General features: G+C 55.6%; 2 protein-coding genes across 5 annotated transcripts; both read left to right on the top strand.

Moving 5' to 3' along the window:
* Nucleotides 1–459: 459 nt before the first annotated feature.
* RBM42 (RNA binding motif protein 42) lies at nucleotides 460–9,167 on the top strand. Of its 3 annotated transcripts, none has more exons than XM_003816106.5 (10): nucleotides 460–747; nucleotides 986–1,139; nucleotides 2,618–2,702; nucleotides 2,809–2,883; nucleotides 4,418–4,483; nucleotides 4,559–4,734; nucleotides 5,171–5,503; nucleotides 5,740–5,857; nucleotides 8,640–8,834; nucleotides 8,924–9,167. In XM_003816106.5, exons 1-10 carry the CDS (start codon nucleotides 620–622, stop codon nucleotides 9,034–9,036), a joined length of 1,443 nt encoding a protein of 480 aa, XP_003816154.2. In that variant the 5' UTR covers nucleotides 460–619; the 3' UTR covers nucleotides 9,037–9,167. The 3 variants fall into 3 exon arrangements, with proteins under 3 accessions (XP_003816154.2, XP_008967427.2, XP_003816155.2); XM_008969179.5 differs by having other exon boundaries at nucleotides 480–747; nucleotides 4,580–4,734; XM_003816107.8 differs by lacking the exon at nucleotides 4,418–4,483 and having other exon boundaries at nucleotides 480–747; nucleotides 4,580–4,734.
* Nucleotides 9,168–13,173: 4,006 nt separating this feature from the next.
* Nucleotides 13,174–16,354, top strand: ETV2 (ETS variant transcription factor 2). 2 transcript variants are annotated; one of them, XM_003816127.4, is made up of 7 exons: nucleotides 13,184–13,634; nucleotides 13,912–14,008; nucleotides 14,093–14,176; nucleotides 14,444–14,524; nucleotides 14,753–15,232; nucleotides 15,717–15,829; nucleotides 16,135–16,354. In XM_003816127.4, exons 2-7 carry the CDS (start codon nucleotides 13,939–13,941, stop codon nucleotides 16,333–16,335), a joined length of 1,029 nt encoding a protein of 342 aa, XP_003816175.2. In that variant the 5' UTR covers nucleotides 13,184–13,634; nucleotides 13,912–13,938; the 3' UTR covers nucleotides 16,336–16,354. The 2 variants fall into 2 exon arrangements, with proteins under 2 accessions (XP_008967423.2, XP_003816175.2); XM_008969175.5 differs by having other exon boundaries at nucleotides 13,174–13,634; nucleotides 13,912–14,176.
* The last annotated feature ends 1,126 nt before the right edge of the window (nucleotides 16,355–17,480 follow it).

The raw sequence follows: 17,480 nt of genomic DNA on the forward strand, positions 1-17,480 counted from the left end.
GCTCCCACCCTGAACAGCTCTCATCTTTAAATGTCTTCAGCTGTCCTCCTCCAGGAAGCCGGGTCAGGCGCTTCCTCCCGGGCGTCTCCGGTCTTCGTGGGAACCACAGGTCGGGTGTCAACCTACTCCAGGATAGGGGCCCCGAGGGGCCAGCCAGGCCTCCCAGCCTTGCCCAACCCTGGGGTTGACACGGACTTTAGCGTCTTTTTAAACTTCTGGCGCGGGCTCTGCGGTGGCACAGGAGGGTCCTCCAAACTTTCCTGCGATCTCAAAGGTCCAGATTCCACATTGGGGATGGGCCCAACTGACTTTGCTTCGCTCTCATTAGCCGGTGGTCCTCCAGGAAAGCGGGGCCGCCTCTCCGCTGTGCTCTCATAGGCCCAGGTTCTTGCGTTCGTGTGTCCTTCTCTCACTCTGATTGGCCTATATTCCCCTGAGGGTGTGGCCAAATCTCATTGGCTCTCGCGCCCGAATGTATGACGTCATGCGCCAGCGCCCGTCGCTTTTGCTGGACGTCATCCTCGGGAGCCCACCCGGACGAAGGGGGAGAGTAGACAGCAGAACCAGCTGCGGCGGCTAAGCAGAGACTGTAGTAGCGGCGACAGCGACGACGGCAGCGATGGCTGGGGCGGGGCAAGCCCCGGGACTCCCGGGTGCAGGAGGACCCGTGGTCCCGGGTCCTGGCGCTGGCATCCCGGGCAAAAGCGGCGAGGAACGCTTGAAGGAAATGGAGGCGGAGATGGCCCTGTAAGGCCCGCGACAGAGAGTGATAAAAGTCGTCCCAGAGCCAGAGCCACCGAATCTCGGAGCCTCCAGGCCTCGATAGGCCGGAGATACGGCTCTAACATGGGGAAGTGGGACCTTCGGGATTGTGGGGGCGGGGATAGGGGAGAGGTTGGCAGGGGTGAGGGTCCCCTCGCGATATACCCACAGTTCCAAAATTGGTACGAGGTCCTGAGCGCTGATGTCTGTTCTACTCCTCCAGGTTTGAGCAGGAAGTTCTGGGGGCTCCAGTACCTGGAATCCCAACTGCTGTGCCTGCGGTGCCCACGGTCCCCACGGTCCCCACAGTAGAAGCGATGCAGGTCCCAGCGGCTCCTGTGATCCGCCCAATTATCGCGACCAACACATACCAGCAGGTACGGCTGAGCTAAGGCATATAAGTCAGGGAACACAATGCCTCGAACAGAGTAGGTGTTTGTTTACAGAGAGCTGTTGACGTTTTGGCTTGTTGACTAATTAGCATGACAAATATTTTATATGCCAGGCACTGAGAACACAGTAATGACTGAGAGAGACATTTCTGCCCTGTGGGAGCTTATATTCTAGAGCATGTTGTCCAGTAGAGCTTTCTGCAATGACGAGACTGTTCTGATATATTTAAAATTTATATTTAATAGTTCGTTATTCTCATTAGTCACATTTCAAGTGCTCAGTAGCCAACTATATATGACTAGTAGAGAAAGAGAGAGAAATTATTAAGATGAAAATAGGCTGGGCGCTGGGCGTGGTGGCTCACACCTGTAATCCCAGCACTTTGGGAGACCAAGGCGGGCAGATCACGAGGTCAAGAGATCGAGTCCATCCTGGCCAACATGGTGAAACCCCATCTCTACTAAAATTACAAAAATTAGCTGGGTGTGGTGGCACGTGCCTGTAGTCCCAGCTACTTGGGAGGCTGAGGCAGGAGAATCGCTTGAACCCAGGAAGCGGAGGTTGCAGTGAGCCGAGATTGCGCCACTGCACTGGAGCCTGGTGACAGAGCGAGACTCTGTCTCAAAAAAAAAAAAAAAAAAAGCCCTGAGGCAGGTGCATACCTGTTGTGTTGTTGTGTTCAAGGAACAGCAAGGAGACCAGTGATAGTGGAGTGAGCAAAGAGGAAAGTGGGAGGAGATAAGGACAGAGAGGTGAGGCCAAATCTTGTAGAGCCTAATGGCCATTTTAAGAACCCTGGCGGCCAGGCACGGTTGCTCACGCCTGTAATCCCAGCACTTTGGGAAGCCAAGGCGGGTAGATCACGAGGTCAGGAGTTCAAGACCAACCTGGCCAACATGGTGCAACCCCGTCTCTATTAAAAATACAAAAATTAGCCGGGCGTGTCGGCGGGCGCCTATAATCCCAGCTACTCAGGAGGCTGAGGCAGGAAAATCACTTGAACCCAGGAGGCGGAGGTTGCAGTGAGCCAAGCTCGTGCCACTGCACTCCAGCCTGGACAATAGAGCGAGACCCCGTCTCAAAAAAAAAAAAAAAAGACTGTAAGGGACAAGGGCAGAAGCCAGGAGATGGAGGAAGGGGCTAGTACAGTAATCTAGACAGGAGTTAATGGTGGCTTGGATGGAGGTTGTGCATGGGAGATGGGGAGGACAGGTTGGACACAGTTTCAGTGGGTGCTAAGTGCTGTGGGGAAGATGAAATAAGGTGGTGAGAGAAGCTGCTGCTCAGAGAGCCCTAGTGTGATCCCAAAAGCCTCCCCGAGAAGTGGCATTTTAGCTAAGACCTGAGCTAGCCAGCCACATACAGAGCACAAAGCATGAAGCTCTTGGTCTCTTGGGGTGAGCTGGCCGCAGCAGATGGGAATGCTGAGTCAGGCCCCTCACCCTGACCTCTTCCTCAACAGGTCCAGCAGACTCTGGAGGCCCGAGCAGCTGCTGCAGCCACAGTAGTTCCTCCCATGGTGGGTGGCCCTCCTTTTGTAGGCCCTGGTAAGTAAAGAGTAGCAAGGTGAGGGGGTTGGGCAATCAGGCAGGGTGGTAAAAAGGTGTGCACAGGACTCTCCTCCCACCATCCTTGCCTCTCCCCTCCCAACAGTTGGCTTTGGCCCTGGTGATCGGAGTCACCTGGACAGCCCAGAGGCTCGAGAAGCCATGTTCCTGCGGCGGGCAGGTGAGTCTGGGGCCAGGGACCCCCACATTTAATCAGGCACTCTTGTTTACATGACTTCAGCCTCTTGCCTAAATCCTTGCTCTAAATTACCCTTTGCCTTTGATCCCAACTTGATGTTGTCATCCTAAAGCACAAACCTGATCATGTCCTTTCTGATGATGTCAATTTTGTTTTAACCTGATCATTGCAAACCAACCCTCCTGCTGTCAGTCCTAATTCCCAGTTACCACAGCACTTAACACCTCATAACAAGCTATATAATTTCTTATTTACTATGGCTATCATCTTTTGCATCCTCTAAAATAAAAGCTCCATGAGGGGCAGAAGTCTCAGTATCTGCCACATAGGAAGCATTATGTACTGTCTGTTGATGGGATGAACGAACTGTTGAGACAAGCGCCAGGCTTTTCCCCTGGCAGTCACAACCCTACATGACCTTGCTTCTTGCAGGGAGAGATCCCCAGCAGCCCGAACATTTCCGGGATGTGCCAGCAGTGCTTTTGTTAAGGTCCCTTCTCTCCCTGCTCACTGTCACCCAGCTGTAATCTTCCAGCCATCCTTCCCCCCCAGGCCATTTTCTATATTCCACCTTTTGTTCTTCAGGTAACCTTTACTCACACTGTCAATTTGTAGGACATTACTTCCTCATATGTATGAAAAGGATGCGTGTTCTTACTTGGATGTAAAATTCTGGTATAATCTCGGTTAAACCAAACGTGCTACTTATGTTACCTAAATCCTGTTATACTTGTTAATCTGATGATCTCTGAGAAGTTGTAATGTCTCTTACTTTTTAGTATGGTTTTGATCAAAATGCAAATCTGACCTACTTCCCCTGCCCAGCTTCCAACCCTGCTGTGGCTCCCCAGTGCCCTCAGGAGGACACCCATGGCTCAGCCAAGAATGCTGTGCTTTAAAAACAAAAAAGCTCTACTGGGGTGCCTGCTGGCTGCTCAGCCCTTCTCATGACACTCTCTAAGCCCCACTGCTTCTATTACAGTTACACTAAACTGAAAAGGGAAAGGTTTTGCTTATAAATATTCTCCCTGCCAATAATATTCCCACTCACCCCTTGCCTAACACTTCATTGCCCCTCGGGTCTCAGCTCACAGGTCCCTTTCTCCAGGAAGCCTTCCCTGGGCCTGGCTGGGTCAGAGGGCTCCCCTCTCTTAGCACTGATCCCGCTGCCTGGGCTTCCCGGCTTCCAGCGCTGGTCCCCATTGGCTCTCCTTCTCTAGTGATGTCTCCATTCCCTCCTCCTCTGGACCAGGAGCTCCCTGAGAACCCTGGGTCTGTTGGTGTGTCCCCAGCATTGCCTGCCACAGGGCTGAGCCAGAGGAGCTTCTCAGTGGTAAATTTTCATGGAATGAACCAGGGGAGAGGCCCCCACATCTCCAGGAGGGCTCCCCAGACTCTTCTCCAGGATTTCTTGATGCTGAGAGTGCACACACACACACACACGCATGCACACACACACCTTGTCCCAAGTGCCCCTGTCCCCCATGACACACACCCCCATCTCTCTCTCCCACAGCTGTGGCCCCCCAGAGGGCCCCTATCCTGCGTCCAGCCTTCGTCCCCCACGTGCTACAGAGAGCAGGTGAGGGGCCAGGGTCATCATCCCTGCCACATAACTCCCCCCAGGCCCTGGAACTCCCCACTAACACCCTGACAGATTCCGCTCTCTCCTCTGCAGCAGCCGGCCCCCGCCCTATGGCCCTACGGCCCCCTCACCAGGCCCTCGTGGGCCCCCCTCTGCCTGGGCCCCCTGGACCACCCATGATGCTGCCACCAATGGCTCGGGCTCCAGGGCCCCCGCTGGGCTCCATGGCTGCACTGAGGCCCCCTCTGGTGAGTGTGAACAGGGAACTAACGGTCAGATGTGCGGTGGACGGAGAGACCATCCATCCTGGCCCAATGGGCTATGTCTGAATTGGCCTCTCTCCTGACTTTCTGTTTCTCTACCTTCTCACTCTGCCTTTGTCTCTGTCTCTTTCTGCATCTTTCTGTGGCAAAATCTGTTCTCTCCTTTTGTGAAGAGAGTACAGAGAGAAACACATGCTATTGGAATATTTCTCTTTTGATTGTTACTGATGTTCTTGTCTGTGGCTGTCTCTCTCTGCCTGTGTTTCTCCTTCTCTGTGTTTGTCTGGCTGGAGACTCTCTGCCTGGGTGTCTCTTGGCTGCTCTCTGGCCCCCAGGCCCTTTCTTTGTTGGATGGAATGGAGATGACAGTAAAGTCTGAGCCTGTGAGCCGGCCCCCTTCATGCTCTCCTCTTACCCACAGGAAGAGCCAGCAGCACCCCGAGAGCTGGGCCTAGGCCTGGGGTTGGGCCTGAAAGAGAAGGAAGAGGCAGTGGTGGCGGCGGCGGCTGGGCTGGAGGAGGCTAGCGCGGCTGTGGCCGTGGGGGCAGGAGGTGCCCCAGCTGGCCCTGCAGTCATTGGGCCCAGCCTGCCGCTGGCCCTGGCCATGCCATTGCCCGAGCCTGAGCCCCTGCCCCTCCCGTTGGAGGTCGTCCGCGGCCTCCTGCCCCCGCTGCGCATTCCTGAACTCCTGTCCCTGCGTCCTCGGCCCCGGCCCCCTCGGCCAGAGCCACCCCCAGGCCTCATGGCTCTTGAGGTAAGCAGGGAGCCTAGCGGTGAAGGGACAGAAGGGATGGGGGGCAGACAGGAGCCCAGGAACTTCCACACAGACAGACCGGACAGCAGGAGGACCCAGGGGAGGGAGGCGGACACATGTGCCCCACATCCAGAAGCACATCCAGCCCTTACTGTGGTGGCAGGAGGGCCGGGGACCAAAGGACAGTGGGAGACCCCAATACCAACCCCTTTGCACCTCTCCCCTTTCCTCTGCAGGTCCCAGAGCCCCTGGGTGAAGACAAGAAGAAGGGGAAGCCAGAGAAATTGAAACGGTGCATTCGCACAGCGGCAGGGAGCAGCTGGGAGGACCCCAGCCTGCTGGAGTGGGATGCAGGTAAGCTGCTGAAGCTCGAGGTCAGGCGTGGCTCGGCCAAGGTCAGACCAGGCTGCTGTCCTTGGGCTGCAGACTGGGAGGGTGAACCCTCTCAGTAGGGTGGGCGCTGTTGTTAGCCCACCTTGGGGAGGGGAGGCTATGGCTCAGGGACTGGTTCTTCACCTAGCCATGGGCCGGAGCTTGGTGGAGGTGACGGGGACATGGGGCTTTGTAGCCCATTTTACTCATGAGGTGCCTGGCTTCAGAGAGCATTCTTTTTTTTTCCCAACTCTTAGGATAAAAAAAATTTTTTTTTTTTTATGAGACAGAGTATCACTCTGTCGCCCAGGCTGCAGTGCAGTGGCGCAATCTTGGCTCACTGCAGCCTCCGCCCCCCAGGTTCAAGTGATTCTCCTGCTTCAGCCTCCCAAAGTGCTGGGATTACAGGCATGAGCCACTGTGCCTGGCCGGGAAAAATTTTAAACACAGATGGCACAGTAAACACCCGTCTACCCACCACCTAGATTCTGCAATTAACATTTTGCTGTGTTCACTTTTTTCCTCTTTGTGTATGTATATGGTTTCTTTGTTTTTAGCTCAGTCATTTGAAGCAAGTTATAAGTGAATTAATCACTTCTAAATATCTCAGTATTTATCTCCTAAGAAAAGAGATATTTTGGCCAGGCATGGTGGCTCACACCTGTAATCCCAGCACTTTGGGAGGCGGAGGCAGGTGGATCACTTGAGGTCAGGAGTTCAAGACCAGCCTGGCCAACATGGTGAAATCCCGTGTCTCTAAAAATACAAAAAAATTAGCCAGGCTTGGTGGGAGGCACCTATAATCCCAGCTACTCGGTTGGCTGAGACAGGAGTATCGCCTGAACCCAGGAGGCAGAGGTTGCAGTGAGCCGAGATCAGGCCACTGCACTCTAGCCTGGCAACAGAACAAGACTCCATCTCAAAAAAAAAAAAAAAGAAAGAAAAGAAAAGAGATACTTTTTGCATATCATAATACTATTATCAAGTCTAAGAACATTAACTAATTCGGTATCTTCTTTTCAGTTTATATTTGTATTTCCCTAGGTGTCCCAAAACTCTGTTAGAACTATTAATGTTTTTGCCCTGAACCAGCATGCATGCAGTTTTATGTCCTTCAATTATATCTTTTTTTTTTTTTTTTTTTTGAAACGGAGTCTTGCTCCATTGCCCAGGCTGGAGTGCAGTGGCGCAATCTCGGCAGCTCACTGCAACCTCCACCTGCCGGGGTCAAGTAATTCTCCTGCCCCAGCCTCCCGAATAGCTGGGACTACAGGCGCGCACGACCATGCTTGGCTAATTTTTGGTATTTTTAGTAGAGACGGGGTTTCACCATGCTGGCCAGGCTGGTCTCGAACTCCTGACCTCGTGATCCGCCTGCCTCAGCCTTCCAAAGTGCTGGGATTACAGGCATAAGCCACCACGCCCAGCCTCGATTATATCTTAATAAGAACGGTCTCTTTCCTACCTCTTTGTTTTGTACATATTTTTTGAAGTGTCCGGGGCAGTTGTCATGTATGATGTCCCACCTTCTGAGTTTGTCCGGTTGTTTGCTCCTGGCATTGCCTAACTTGTGCTTAGAGTGTCCCATATCACAGACGCCATGGGGCAGCCGTGCAATGGCTGAGGAAGGAGATGGACCCCTCCTGCTTCAGTGTTTGACTTCTGCCCCCTCTCCTGGGACCGTCTACCTGGCCCAGAGAAGACCCTAGCTCTGTGACCTTGGGCAAGTCACTTAGCCTGGTTTTGTTTTGTTTCTTCTTTTGTTTTTTTTTTTCTTTTTTTTGAGACAGAGTCTCGCACTGTCACCCAGGTTGGAGTGCAGTGGTGTAATCTTGGCTCACTGCAGCCTCCGCCTCCTGGGTTGAAGCAATTCTCCCACCTCAGCCTTCCGAGTAGCTGGGATTACAGGCACCCACCACCACACCCAGCTAATTTTTGTATTGTTTAGTAGAGATGGAGTTTCACCATGTTGGTCAGGCTGGTCTTGAACTCTTGAGCTCAAGTCATCCACCTGCCTCAGCCTCCCAAAGTGCTGGGATCACAGGCGTGAGCCACTGTGCTTGGCTCACTTAGCCTTTTAAGCCTCATATTCCTCATCCCCTCCCTTGTGGGGACAGGGATTCATTGGGACAGAGCATGTTCAGTGGAAGCACAGGCCCAACTCAGAGGCAGCATGAGAATGTCAGCTGGGTGCAGCCATGGCGGAGGAGCAGGCAGCATGTCCAGGTCTCAAGGGGGAGTTAGGGCAGGCCTTGCCAAGGAAGCAGGGCTGAGGAAAGATGAAGCCCATGTTCCTGAGGTGCCATGACGGGCAGCCAGTGGGTGACAGGGGTCCAGGGGACCAAGGGACACCAAGGCTCAGAGGAAAGGCCAGGGCTAGGGCAGAGTTAAGGGTGTTACTACAGGAATGAGTGAGGTGGCCCTGGGGTGGGGAGGGCAGTGCAGTTCAAGGTTAAAAGTAAGGACTGGAGCCAGATGCCTGAGCTCTTGTCTTAGCTCTGCCGCTTCCTGCTTGTGTCACTGTGGGCAGTGACTTCACCTCTCTGTGCCTCAGTGTAAAAGCATGGTTGGGAGTGCCAGAAATGGAAACACCCCTCCAGGTGCCAGCAGAGCTCCTGGCGCAGGGTCAGTAGGTGTTGACCATTATTACTAAGAGGTCCCTAGGCAGAGACTAGATACCTCCGAAAAGGTGTGATCGTTCAGACAAGGTAGACACTGGGCAAGGCCTCTGCATCCTCTGATGTCATCTCTTCCCCATCCCCAGATGACTTCCGGATCTTCTGTGGGGATCTGGGCAATGAGGTGAACGATGACATCTTGGCACGTGCCTTCAGCCGCTTCCCATCCTTCCTTAAGGCCAAGGTGATCCGTGACAAGCGCACAGGCAAGACCAAGGGCTACGGCTTCGTCAGCTTCAAGGACCCCAGCGACTACGTGCGCGCCATGCGTGAGATGAATGGTGGGTGCGGCCTCCCCTGGGAACTGCAGGCGCGGCAGGCGCTGGCCTAAGCCTGACCCGAGCCTGCCTTGAACCCTCTGTCTCCACAGGGAAGTATGTGGGCTCGCGCCCCATCAAGCTTCGCAAGAGCATGTGGAAGGACCGGAATCTGGACGTGGTCCGCAAGAAGCAGAAGGAAAAGAAGAAGCTGGGCCTGAGATAGGGTCTGTGGCCAGGCACCCGCTCCCACCTGGCCGGGCGCTGGCTCCTCCCTCAGTTCTCTTTGGAAAACCCCCAGCTGTCCACCCATCCCCTGCCCCAAAACCAGTTTCAATAAATTTACGTTCATTTCCACCCCTGGCTGGGCATGGAAGCACGCTGTGGGGAGCAGGGCTTGGCTTCCCCACAGCTGGAAATGGTGGGGAGTCTTGAGAGTTTACCCAGGCAAACACCCAGGCGGGGGCTTCTGAGCCCTTCCTGCGCACCCATTCCCTCTTCAAACCTCTTCCACACATGCTGAGTGCTGCTTATTCCAGAGGAGAAAGGGGGGCCAATGGCAAGGGTGAAGCCAAGCTGAGGCCCATCCCCGTGTCCTGGCTACTTCCTGTGTTCTCAGCACCAAGGTAGGAGATCTAGGCCCTTCCCTTCTGGAGCTCACAGCCTTCTAGGCCCTCTTCCATCCAGCAGACTCTCACCAAGGGTCTGAACAGTGCTTGAGGACACAATGGTGACAAAGTCCTGGGCCCTGCACCGTTAGAGCTCAAGGTCCAGTGGCAGAAAATAGGCCCGATGCCCTGACGATAAGAGCCCAGAGTGGTCAGGGCAGGATGGGGGCGCTGACCTGTGGGTGAGGGGGCCCTTCCTGAAGGAACTGTCCACCCCCAAGTCTCCTCTGGGGCTTTCCAGCTTCTCCAGTCTGCCACGCCCAGCCAGCTCACCGTGCTCTAAGTCTCGGTGGGCACCTCTATCTCTGTCTCTGTGGGTACCCCTCCATTTCTTGTCTCTAAGCTTCTATATCCCTGTTGGTCTCTGTTCTCTCCCTTGGAGCTGGGAAATGAAAAAGGAGGAGAGACCCACAGATAGAACAGAGACTTGGGGTCTGTTCCCCTCTTTTCCCAGCTCCAAGCTGGCCTCTGCCTGTCTGAAGAGGTGTCTGTGCAGGGCCTTGAATGCCAGGCTGAGAGCTTAAGCTTTACGCAGAAGGCAGCAGCAAGCCCCAAAAAGCTGAGAAAATTCAAGCAGCAGCAAGGTCCTGGGCAGCACAGATGTGCGCTGTAGAAAGGGCCCTGTGACCGGCTGGGTGCGGTGGCGCACGCCTGTAATCCCAGCACTTTGGGAGGCAGGCAGATCACTTGAGGTCACGAGTTCGAGACCAGCCTGGCCAACATAGTGAAACCCTGTGCCTACTGAAAAATACAAAAATTAGTTGGGCGTGGTGGCGGGCACATGTAGTCCCAGCTACTTGGGAGGGCTGAGGCAGGAGAATCACTTGAACCTGGTAAAAGGTTGCAGTGAGCTGAGATCGCGCCACTGCACTCCAGCCTTAGCGACAGAGTGAGATTCTGTCTCAAAAAAAAAAACAAAAAAAACGCCCTGCGACCACCACTGTGGCTGGAAGTCTAGAAGAAGGCTGGGGCAGGGACTGGGCCAGAGGAGGGAGATGGCAGGTTTGAGTATGGGGAGGAGTGGAGGGTCTCCCAGGGACACAGCCATCAGAACCCTCCATTAGGAGGGAGCAGGTTGGGTAGGACTTTGTGGGGCATAAGTCGGGGGATGGACAATACCAAGGCCTCTCAGGGACCGAGGTGCCCCAGGAGAGGTGTCGAATTTCTCCTGTTCCTGTCTTCCCCGCCTTACTGCCCCCTCTCTGACGTCACATTTTCCAGTCTGGTCAGAGGGTGAGAGCCTCCCTCCCTGGCAGGAAGTGCCCTTTAGCCCCCTGCCACCTGGGCCAGACCACCCAGCCCCAGGATCCTCAAAGCCCCTTCCCCCCATCACTAGTCTTTTCTACCCCTGACCCCCCTTGTACTGACAGCAAGCATAGGGTCACGGGAGGAGATGGGAAGAGAGGATGGCTCCAGAAAGGACGCTTCCAAATGCATGCGATTCTCACTTCCAAGTGGGAGCAGAACAGCAGGTACACGTGGACATGCAGAGTGGGGCACTGCAGACTCCAAAAGGTGGGAGCGTGGGGGAAGCTGAACAGTTACCAGTTGGGTACGTTGCTCACTATTCAGGTGCACTAAAGGCCCAGGCCAGTATACTGGATATACTGACATATATCCAGTAAGGAATCTGCACTTGTACCCCCTAAATGTTTATCTTTTTTTTTTTAATGCACACAAGTCTTCCTGAGAACAAGAAGAGACACACACACATAGAATGTGGCAAGCAGAGGTAGAGATGGCGCTGTGAGCAGGAGGCTCAGAGGCAGAGATAAGAACCATCAGAGACTGTGCAGTGGGAAGGGGGACGGGGAGAAAACCAAGAGACAGATGGAGACGGACAAGGAGATGAGATAGGAACACTCAAAGACAGATGGGGAGGGACAGAGATGTCAGAAGAGACCAGGTGACAAAGCCTCACTGGAGTCAGGCCCGTGGCAACAGAGACCCAGCTTTAGATATGCCAACCTGAAGAAAGAGGGCAGAGAGACATGGAGAGACAGACAAGAGGCCAGCTTCAAGGACGGGAAGCCAGGACTCCCTTCAGGCCTCCGCGCTGGATGGATAGAGGGACCAGTGATGCTCCAGGGCTCTGTGGCTTACCCCACACTGATTCCAATCCCAGTCCCACTCCCACTCCATGGGACCCCCGGTTTACTTTTCTGTAAAATGGAAGGAGGAGCAATGCCACCCGCTCTCCAGAACGGCAAGTAGTTAATGATCAAGAGGCTGGGCTGGGGACTGGAAGATGCCGATATGCAAAAGTTATTTTTAATGGTAAATATTACATACTTATTAAAATACAGCAGGATGGCTGGGCACGGTGGTGGCTCATGCTTCTAATTACAGCACTAAGGCTAAGGCAGGTGGATAGCTTGAGGCCAGGAGTTTGAGACCAGCCTGGCCAACATGGCAAAACCCCATCTCTACTAAAAATGCAAAAATTAGCCTAGGCATGGTGGCTCACGCCTGTAATCCCAGCACTTTGGGAGACCGAGGCAAGTGGATCACTTGAGGTCAGGAGTTCGAGACCAGCCTGGCCAACATGGCAAAACCCCATCTCTACTAAAAATGCAAAAAATTAGCCGGGCATGGTGGTGCTTGCCTGTAATCCCAGCTACTTGGAAGGCTGAGGCACCAGAATTGCTTGAACCCGGGAGGCAGAGGTTGCAGCGCGCTGAGATCGCACCACTGCACTCCAGCCTGGGCGACAGAGTGAGACCCCATCTCGAAAAATATTTTATATATATATAGGACACCCAGTTATTGAATTTTACATGAACAATTTTATAGTTTAGGTATGTCCTAAATATTTCATGTATGTATGTATATGTTACATGTATAGCTGTGTTTTTTTGTTGTTTTTTGCTGAATTATTTGAGCAAGTTACAGACTTTTTTTTGTTTGTTTCTTTTTTTGAGATGAAGTTTCGCTCTTGTTCCCCAGGCTGGAGTGCAATGGCATGATCTTGGCTCACTGCAACCTCCATCTCCCTGGTTCAAGCAATTCTCCTGCCTCAGCCTCCCGAGTAGCTGGGATTACAAGCACCCGCCACCACGCCCGGCTAATTTTTTGTATTTTTAGTAGAGACAGGGTTTCACCATGTTGGACAGGCTGATCTAGAACTCCTGACCTCAGATGATCCACCCGCCTCAGCCTCCCAAAGTGCTGGGATTACAGGCGTGAGTCACCGCGCCCAACCACAAGTTACAGACATTATAACATTTCATCTCTGAGTTCATTTTCTAAATGATATCTTTCCTCCTGAATACCATTATCAAATCTAAGAAAAGAATTCTATGATATTTCATATTCAGTTCATACTCCAGTTTCCCCAATTGTCCTAAACTATTACAGCGCGGAAGGGCATGGGGTCTGGAGAAGGAGAGCAGTGGGAGGATGCCTGCCTTACCTTCCCCCTTCATCAAATGAGAGTATGTATTGTACTTGCCTCATAGAAGGATTCAATGAAGGGGTATGGCACAGTTGGTTTCACACAATGAGCCCTCATTTAATGTTGGCTGTTATTGCTACTATTGTTATTGTTGAAATTGTTGATGTCAATATTGCTATGATTGGCACTCCTGGGAAGCAGCCCCAGGACGCCCTCCCTACTGGGCCTGGTGGGGGATTGGGTGGGCCTTCACTCCTGCTCCACGCCCCCGCAGTTACTCTGCCGATTGTGACGTCAGCTGACGCTGGGGGCGGGTGGGGGAATCTGGCCGGAAATCCCTCTTCCTGTTGCAGATAAGCCCAGCTTAGCCCAGCTGACCCCAGACCCTCTCCCCTCACTCCCCCCATGTCGCAGGATCAAGACCCTGAGGCAGACAGCCCGTTCACCAAGCCCCCCGCCCCGCCCCCATCACCCCGTAAACTTCTCCCAGCCTCCGCCCTGCCCTCACCCAGCCCGCTGTTCCCCAAGCCTCGCTCCAAGCCCACGCCACCCCTGCAGCAGGGCAGCCCCAGAGGCCAGCACCTATCCCCGAGGCTGGGGTCGAGGCTCGGCCCCGCCCCTGCCCCTGCAACTTGAGCCTGGCTGCGACCCCTGCTCTGACGTCTCGGAAAATTCCCCCTTGCCCAGGCCCTTGGGGGAGGGGGGTGCATGGTATGAAATGGGGCTGAGACCCCCGGCTGGGGGCAGAGGAACCCGCCAGAGGTGAGCCATGAACTGAGGACTAGATGCCTGGGTGTCTGGGTTAGGAAGGACCTGGGGGACTAGACTCCCAAGAAGCCGGGGGCCTGGACTCCTGGGTCTAACAGAGGAAGAGAGCTGGGGTCCCTCACTCCCAGGACCAAGATTTTAGGCTCCTGGGGAAGGAGGGAGCGGAGGCCTGGACTCCTGGCTCTGAGGGAAGCTAGGGCTGGGGCCCAGACTCCAGGGCCTCCAAGTGTCACCAGCTCACCCATTGCCATCTGGACTTTTCCCGACCCAGAACATTCAGAAGGCCTTCATCGCATCCATGGACCTGTGGAACTGGGATGAGGCACCCCCACAGGAAGTGCCTCCAGGGAACAAGCTGGCAGGGCTTGGTAGGCTGCCGAGGCTGCCACAACGTGTGTGGGGAGGGTGTCCAGGTGGGGCCTCTGCTGACCCTAACCCCTTATCGCCTGCAGAAGGAGCCAAATTAGGCTTCTGTTTCCCTGATCTGGCACTCCAAGGGGACACGCCGACAGCGACAGCAGAGACATGCTGGAAAGGTGGCTGCGGGCTGGGACCCCTAAGTGCTGGAGAAGAAGCGGGGAGGCTGGGATCCTAGGGCAAAGGGAGGAGGGGGGCGTGCCTAGGTTCCTGGGACTGGGTGGGGAGGGGCCGCGTGTTTGACCCCTGAGGGTGAAGGAAAAGGGGGCGCGGGGTGCTGAAATACGGGCTGGGGGGGCCATAACTCCCAGTCCCTGACAAGTAGAGACTAGAGAGTGGGTAGTTGAGGGGTCTCTTTCATTGCTCACAGTCCTCCCTAAACTCAGGTACAAGCTCATCCCTGGCAAGCTTCCCACAGCTGGACTGGGGCTCCGCGTTACTGCACCCAGAAGTTCCATGGGGGGCGGGTGAGTGTGGGGAGAGGCGGTGGGAGGTGGGGACTGGGGTCCCGAGGCACCGGGGCTAGAGGTGTAGACTCCCTGATCTTTGAGGACTGAGAACACCTGCGCCCTCAAGGTGGCATGACCTGGATCCGGGACAGCCGGGCCCCAAGTGCCAGGGTTGAGAGCTTAGACCCTGGAGTTTTTGAGGGGGCACCTGGGCTCCCCTCACTCGGGATCCGTTACTTCTCACAGAGCCCGACTCTCAGGCTCTTCCGTGGTCGGGGGACTGGACAGACATGGCGTGCACAGCCTGGGACTCTTGGAGCGGCGCCTCGCAGACCCTGGGCCCCGCCCCTCTCGGCCCGGGCCCCATCCCCGCCGCCGGCTCCGAAGGCGCCGCGGGCCAGAACTGCGTCCCCGTGGCGGGAGGGGCTACCTCGTGGTCGCGCGCCCAGGCCGCCGGGAGCAACACCAGCTGGGACTGTTCTGTGGGGCCGGACGGCGATACCTACTGGGGCAGTGGCCTGGGCGGGGAGCCGCGCACGGACTGTACCATTTCGTGGGGCGGGCCCGCGGGCCCGGACTGTACCACCTCCTGGAACCCGGGGCTGCATGCGGGTGGCACCACCTCTTTGAAGCGGTACCAGAGCTCAGCTCTCACCGTTTTCTCCGAACCGAGCCCGCAGTCGGACCGTGCCAGTTTGGCTCGATGCCCCAAAACTAACCACCGAGGTGAGAGGGCCGCAAAGACTGCGGGGAGGGCGAAGCTGGAGTCCTGAGCCGGGACCCAGGCACCTAAGGGGGCGGGGCCCGGGAGACTGACAGTGAGGGGGCGGGGGCTTAGGGACCAGGGGCTCGAAGAAGGAGGGGCCGGTGGCCCGCACTCCAGGTCCTTGGGGAGGAGAGGGCTAAGAAACTGGTAGTCTTATAGGGACCAAGGGGATGAGGACCCAGGCTCCTGGATTATATAAAACGAAAGCGATAAAGGCCCAGATTCCTGGGTCTCCGAGATGGGGAGGCCAAACTCCTAAATCTCTGAGACTGGGGCCCTGGACGCTTGAGTCTCCAAGGCTGACTGTTGGATCTCAGAGAAGGGGGGGCGGATCCCCTTCTCGGGTCCTGGGTCCCGAGTTGGGAGGACCCGGACCTCTAGATCATTGAAGTAGTGTGATCTAGGGCCAGGAAGACTGAGTGTGCCCCTCCCTTCATCTCGCAGGTCCCATTCAGCTGTGGCAGTTCCTCCTGGAGCTGCTCCACGACGGGGCGCGTAGCAGCTGCATCCGTTGGACTGGCAACAGCCGCGAGTTCCAGCTGTGCGACCCCAAAGAGGTGGGGCAGCTCCCCTGCCCAGCGAAATCCTGCCCCGTCTCTTCTAGTTCAATTTAGCTCCGCCCAAGGGCTAGGTTCAATCGCGTAGCCCTCGGCCCCGCCGCTCCCCGGCCCACTCGAGGCCCCGCCCAACCCTTCTCAAACCCAATCTCCCGCCTGTACTCCTGCCTCAACCAACCCAGTCTCCACCGGGCTCTGCGAGGCCTCGCCCAGGTCTGCACTGCACACCGCCCCCAGGCCCGGCCCTCCCCACTATCGCCAAGCCCCGCCCCTTCCCACTCCGACCGAGCGGGCCTCTGTCCTAGGTGGCTCGGCTGTGGGGCGAGCGCAAGAGAAAGCCGGGCATGAATTACGAGAAGCTGAGCCGGGGCCTTCGCTACTACTATCGCCGCGACATCGTGCGCAAGAGCGGGGGGCGAAAGTACACGTACCGCTTCGGGGGCCGCGTGCCCAGCCTAGCCTATCCGGAATGTGCGGGAGGCGGACGGGGAGCAGTGACACAATAAAAATTCTCGGTCAAACCTCTTCGCGCGTTCTCCTCTGCTGCATTCTTCCCGCTGATACTGACTACACCAGCTAGGGAGCCTAAGTGTGCAGCTCCACATGTTGGAATTTGGCCTCCCCACCTCGGAGACCCAGGCGTCTCACATGATCCAGAGGCCTGGATCCTTGCTCGCTAAAAGACTGCAGTGTCTTAGTCCTCTTCTCCCTGAAGACCCTGAAGTGCGGGCCACCAGCCCCAAGTCCCTTAAGCTCCCAGGTCCCTAAGCCCCACCCCTCGCTGTCAGTTTCCCCGGTCCCGCCCCCTTAGGCCCGGCCTCTCGACTCCGCCTTCACTCCCTCCGCAATCTTCGCGGACCTCCCTCCTCGGTGGTTAGTCTTGGGATGAGGAACCACCCACCTCCAGTGCTGCGCAATGATCAAAGGAGACCCAGACTCAGGGAGCCTGCCATGTGCCCGCCCTGTGATGAGAGAGGCAAAGAAACTAAACCCAAAGCCCATAGGGCCTACTGTGTCCCTGCCCTGTGTCGGGATTTGTAAAGGAATCAGACCCAATCATGAGAGTATATCTGCTGTGTCCCCTTGAAGAGAAGACTCAGACCCTGAAAAGGGCTTACTGTGCTGTGTGTCCTCCCAGTGCAAGGGATCATCAAAGAATTAAAACTAGTGCTTGCACCCCAACACCACTCACTCTTTCCCCACTCCAAGCTGGAGGACACAGGACTCAGAGCTACACTGTAAAGAGAGCCTACGCCATTCTGAGAGCCACTGAGCCCCTAAAGACAGCCTGCTGTCTGGTCGTCCTGTGAGCGATGCGGGGGATACAGCAGGGACCAAGACAGCCCTGGACCCTCCCCTTAAGGAGCTCACAGTCCAGTGGGAAGACAGACCCATCATCAGAGTGTTTTGACCTGGGATGAGAAGACTCCAGGGGACTGAGGGAGGCCAAAAGGAGAGACCTGATCTAGCCCAGGAGGAGAAGGGTCAGGGGAGACTCCCTGGAGGAGGAGACAGCTGATTTGAGAAGTCAGGTAGGCAAAGAATGTTTCAGGCAGAAGGAACAACAAGATCAAAGGCCCAGAGGTGGACGATCTCATACCACTGCTAAAAACTATCAATGTGGGCCAGGCATAGTGGCTCACACTTGTAA

This window comes from Pan paniscus, chromosome 20, assembly GCF_029289425.2.
Source record: "Pan paniscus chromosome 20, NHGRI_mPanPan1-v2.0_pri, whole genome shotgun sequence".
Classification (NCBI taxonomy): domain Eukaryota; kingdom Metazoa; phylum Chordata; class Mammalia; order Primates; family Hominidae; genus Pan; species Pan paniscus.

Coding starts and splice junctions, on each gene's coding strand:
- RBM42 (XM_003816106.5), top strand. CDS start 620: ATGGCTGGGGCGGGGCAAGCCCCGGGACTCCCGGGTGCAGGAGGACCC. Junction 748..985: donor ATGGAGGCGGAGATGGCCCT/GTAAGGCCCGCG, acceptor CTACTCCTCCAG/GTTTGAGCAGGAAGTTCTGG. Junction 1,140..2,617: donor CGACCAACACATACCAGCAG/GTACGGCTGAGC, acceptor CTTCCTCAACAG/GTCCAGCAGACTCTGGAGGC.
- ETV2 (XM_008969175.5), top strand. CDS start 13,939: ATGGACCTGTGGAACTGGGATGAGGCACCCCCACAGGAAGTGCCTCCA. Junction 14,525..14,752: donor AGAAGTTCCATGGGGGGCGG/GTGAGTGTGGGG, acceptor TACTTCTCACAG/AGCCCGACTCTCAGGCTCTT. Junction 15,233..15,716: donor CCCCAAAACTAACCACCGAG/GTGAGAGGGCCG, acceptor TTCATCTCGCAG/GTCCCATTCAGCTGTGGCAG.